The 4,297-nt window shown below is 39.4% G+C and overlaps 1 protein-coding gene across 1 annotated transcript; it reads left to right on the top strand.

Moving 5' to 3' along the window:
• Nucleotides 1-4,084, top strand: LOC110098999 (phospholipase D alpha 1-like). The gene is made up of 3 exons (XM_020825984.2): nt 1-279; nt 914-2,807; nt 3,404-4,084. The coding sequence occupies exons 1-3, from the start codon at nt 175-177 to the stop codon at nt 3,856-3,858; spliced, it is 2,454 nt and encodes an 817-aa protein (XP_020681643.1). The 5' UTR covers nt 1-174; the 3' UTR covers nt 3,859-4,084.
• Nucleotides 4,085-4,297: the final 213 nt, after the last annotated feature.

The following is a 4,297-nucleotide window of genomic DNA, read 5'->3' as shown; positions in this document are numbered from 1 at the left end:
TGAGAATTTACTAGCTTTCTAGAATTCAACCTGTCCAGATCGGCCAGAAAAGAAGAAGACAAGTTGGTTATTTGCTTATTGGGGTCATTTCTATAAATTCAAGTAGAGATTTTGGGATTCATCCGAGTAGAGCAGTGGAAGGAAGAAGGTAAATAGTAGGAAGAAAAAAAAATCATGGAAGAGTTGGATGAAGTTCCTCAACTTATCCATGGAGTTCTGGAAGTAACGATCTTTGAAGCAAATCATCTCCATCACTTACTTCATGGCACAATCATAAAGGTCTGTGCTTAATTTCTGCTTAGACGAGTGATTTGATATCTTGAGAGCTCGAGTAATGGGGAAATTAGACGCTTCTGTTCCAAAAATATCATTTATTCTCTTTTTAATTGCAGATAGAGGTTGTATTTTGGTCTTTTGATTTTTTAGTTAGGTTATACGGTCATCTTCTTGTTGTTGTTGAAGTGAAAATCAGTTCAAAGGTGAATGTTCTGTCCGACATATGAACTGTTTGTTAAAATGCTCTAACTTTGTTGAATTTTTTTTATAAGAAGCTTTTGATCCCAAAAACATATTCTCTTTTCAGCAGTAGATATTTTGATTTTCAGTTAGGTTACGCCGTCATTTGCTAGTTGTTTTTGATGTGGGAATCAGTTCATTGATGAGTTTTCTCTCCAAAATATAAACTTCTTGTTGAATTTTTTTTATTAAAAGCTTCTGATCCAAAAATATATTCTCTTTTCAGTAGTAGATATATAGAAGATGTATTTTGATCTTTTGATTTTTAGTTGGATTATACCTTTATAAGGAAGTTGATTTTGAAGTGAGAAGCAGTTTTGATGAATTCTCTCTGCAAAACATGGAGTGTTTATTGAAATGCTCCAATCTTGTAGATATTTTTTTCTAATAATTTCAGGTTGAAGAAAGCATAGAAAAGGCCTTACACTTGCATGCAGTCGCTCATCGAAAGCTGTATGCCACTGTAGATATTGGCATTGCAAGGCTAGCAAGAACCAGGGAAGTAGAGTTCCATTCAACTAACCCTAAGTGGAATGAGTCATTTAGGATCTATTGTGCCCACACGTCATCTTCCATCCACATCTCAATCAAGAACCAACTCTTGGTTAGTGGCAAGGTCGTTGGCCGTGCTAAGATCCCTATCCATGGCATACTCGAATCGAAGCTTGTTGAAGGCTGGTTTAACCTTTACGACGATGATGGCCACAGAGTCAAGGAAGCACAAGTTCGAGTTTCTCTCAAGTTTTTTGAAGCCTCTTCTGACCGTTTCTGGAATTCTGGAATTAGACTCCCTGAATTCACAGGAATACCAAATTCTTATTTCCCAGAAAGAACTGGATGTGAAGTCACACTATATCAGAACGCACATCTTTCAAACAATTTTCAGCCAAAGATTCACCTTTATGGGCACAAACTTTACAATCCAAGAAGAGTGTGGGAAGATCTTTACATTGCAATTTCAGAGGCCAAACATTTCATTTATGTTGCAGGTTGGTCTGTGAATGTGAACATAACACTCATCCGTGATCCTGAAAGAATGATTCCTGGAGCAGCTGGTGTGTCTATTGGAGAATTGTTAAAGAAAAAAGCAGATGATGGCGTGTTGGTTTTGGTGATGGTGTGGCAAGACCGGACTTCTGTTTCGTTGCTGGGAAATGCCGGGCTAATGAAGACTCATGATGAAGAGACCCTCAATTTCTTTGAGGGAAGTAATGTTAAGTGTTTTCTTTGTCCAAGAAATGCCGATCCTTCGCTCACAGCAGTTCAACATGTTGAGGTCAATGCTGAGTTCACTCATCACCAAAAGACGGTATCACTAGATGTCGCTGAGGTCGGAAGCAACAGGGCTCGTCGTGTCGTGAGCTTTATTGGAGGGATTGATCTTTCTGATGGGAGATATGATGATGAGAAACACACACTATTTGGTAAATTGGATACTGCATATGCGAATGATTTCTTGCAGAATAATTTCCCGGGTGCAAGCCTTCGGCTTGGCGGCCCAAGGGAGCCATGGCATGATCTTCATTCCAAGCTCGAGGGACCTGCAGCCTTGGATGTGCTCACAAACTTTGAGCAGAGGTGGAAGAAACTATCACCCGAGGAGTTATCAAATTGCTTGTTGAATATTCAGGATAAGCCTGATGTCTTCCCCCTACCTTCAAATTTAACAACTGGTGAGTCTTGGAATGTCCAGGTGTTTCGATCCATTGATGATTCATCTGTAATTGGTTTTCCCTCGAATCCTGTTGAGGCTTCAAAAATGGGGCTGACAAATGGAAAAAACATCACAATTGATCAAAGCATACATTCTGGGTACATCGAGGCTATCAGAAGAGCAAAGAGATTCATCTACATTGAGAACCAGTACTTCATGGGGAGCTCTTCATCATGGAAGCAGGATCAAGATACTGGGTGTTTGAATTTAGTCCCAATTGAGATTGCTCTGAAGATTGCAAGCAAGATAAAAATCGGCGAGAGGTTTACGGCTTATATCATTACACCGATGTGGCCCGAGGGAATCCCTGAAGGGGGTGTGGTACAGGCAATACTTCACTGGTATAGATTGACCATGGAGATGATGTATGGAATTATAGCAAAAGCAATAGAGGAGGCAGGCTTGGCTGGGAAGACTCACCCAACTGACTATTTGAACTTCTTCTGTTTGGGGAATAGGGAGATAAAGCGACCCGGGGAATATGTGCCTCCTGATAAACCAGAGCCTGAGACAAACTACTGGAAAGCTCAGGTTAACCGGCGTTTTCTCATTTATGTGCATGCCAAGCTCATGATTGGTGAGTAAAATTTGAACTTTGAAGTTTCATTACACAAACTTATGCTCCTAATGAAAACTTTTTTAGCTCAGGATACAATACACTTATTATTGAATTGCTTGCCCATTAAAAGAGAAGCATAATACTAAGTTAAGTGTGGCGGAGATGAGGATGCTTAGGTGGATGAGTGGCTTTACCTTTAGAGATAGGATACGAAATGAGCATATATACGTGAGAAGGTTGGAGTAGCTCTAGTAGAAGATAAGATTAGAGAGAGTCATCTTAGATGGTTTGGTCACATCAAACGGCAGCCTTCCGTTGACCCAGTTAGGAAAGTAGAGGTATTAGATTTGACTTATGTTAAGAAAGTTAGAGCCAGACCTAAAAAGACTTGGTTAGAAAATGTTAGAAATGATCTTTCTTTATTAATTTTAAATGAGAATTTGATTTTTAATAGGTCACAATGGAGAAAAAGGATTCATGTACCGACCCCACTAGTGGGATAAAGGCTTGATGTTGTTGTTGTTGTTGTTGTTGCAAGAGAAGATTTCTTGTCTTTTAACAATTAACTAATAGATAGGACTACCTTGATTGAAAATCTTTACTGGAATGTGCAGTGGATGATGAGTATGTGATCATTGGCTCAGCGAACTTAAACCAGCGATCTTTGGCCGGCGACCGAGACACTGAGATTGCTCATGGTTCCTACCAGCCAGCATACCTTAATGCGGAGCACGGGCAAGCTCGCGGTCTCGTTCATGGCTACCGAATGTCACTATGGTATGAGCACTTCATGAGCCATCATCCTGGTTTGCATCGAGTTTTCCTGGAACCTGAGAGCTTGGAATGTGTAAGAGCCGTGAGAAGCATCACTGAGAATTTGTGGGAGAAATACATTGGAGATGAGGTTGTGAACTTGCCTGGTCATCTATTGCCATTTCCTGTCAGGGTTTCTGCTGAAGGAGAGTTGTCAGAGCTCACAGCTGATGGTTGTTTTCCAGACACTAAGGCATCTATCAAAGGTGATGGTTCTTTGAAATCTTTGGCCATTCCTCCTATGGTGACTAACTAAGCTTGAGTTTGTTTTTCATCAAATAAGGTACCTGTATGTGTGCCCCGGTGCTTCTTTGCTATTATTAAGGATTGAATGCTTGAAAGAAGTATCATAAAATTGTGCTTTTCAAGCTAATAAAGCATCTTGATGTAGTTGCTGTAAGAAAAAGTTGAAATCAAGAAGCTAACTGATCTCAATTCCTGGCCCTCAAGTTGGATAGAATTTTTTCTCTTGTGGCATTTTAGTGGTTTAACATCGTAAATATAAAATTTTATCGGTGTATGATTTGTTTCTTTATTGTATCTGTCATGAGACATTTTTTGAAGCGAGTAATTAGAACAATAGAAAAAACAAAAATAATGGAAGACTCAAGACTAAGGCTTCGTTTGGGACGGCTTTTCTATTGCTTTTCTATTGCTTTCTAAAACGGAGTTTTAGTACAAAATTAAAAAAATTT

This window comes from Dendrobium catenatum, unplaced genomic scaffold (genome assembly GCF_001605985.2).
Source record: "Dendrobium catenatum unplaced genomic scaffold, ASM160598v2 fragScaff_scaffold_156, whole genome shotgun sequence".
Classification (NCBI taxonomy): Eukaryota; Viridiplantae; Streptophyta; class Magnoliopsida; order Asparagales; family Orchidaceae; genus Dendrobium; species Dendrobium catenatum.
This window is presented reverse-complemented; position numbering and strand designations above follow the sequence as displayed.

Excerpts from the sequence above, each read along its gene's own strand:
- LOC110098999 (XM_020825984.2), top strand. The coding sequence starts at position 175 with ATGGAAGAGTTGGATGAAGTTCCTCAACTTATCCATGGAGTTCTGGAA. Across the intron at positions 280-913 it reads TTCATGGCACAATCATAAAG|GTTGAAGAAAGCATAGAAAA; the intron begins GTCTGTGCTTAA and ends TAATAATTTCAG. Across the intron at positions 2,808-3,403 it reads GCATGCCAAGCTCATGATTG|TGGATGATGAGTATGTGATC; the intron begins GTGAGTAAAATT and ends TGGAATGTGCAG.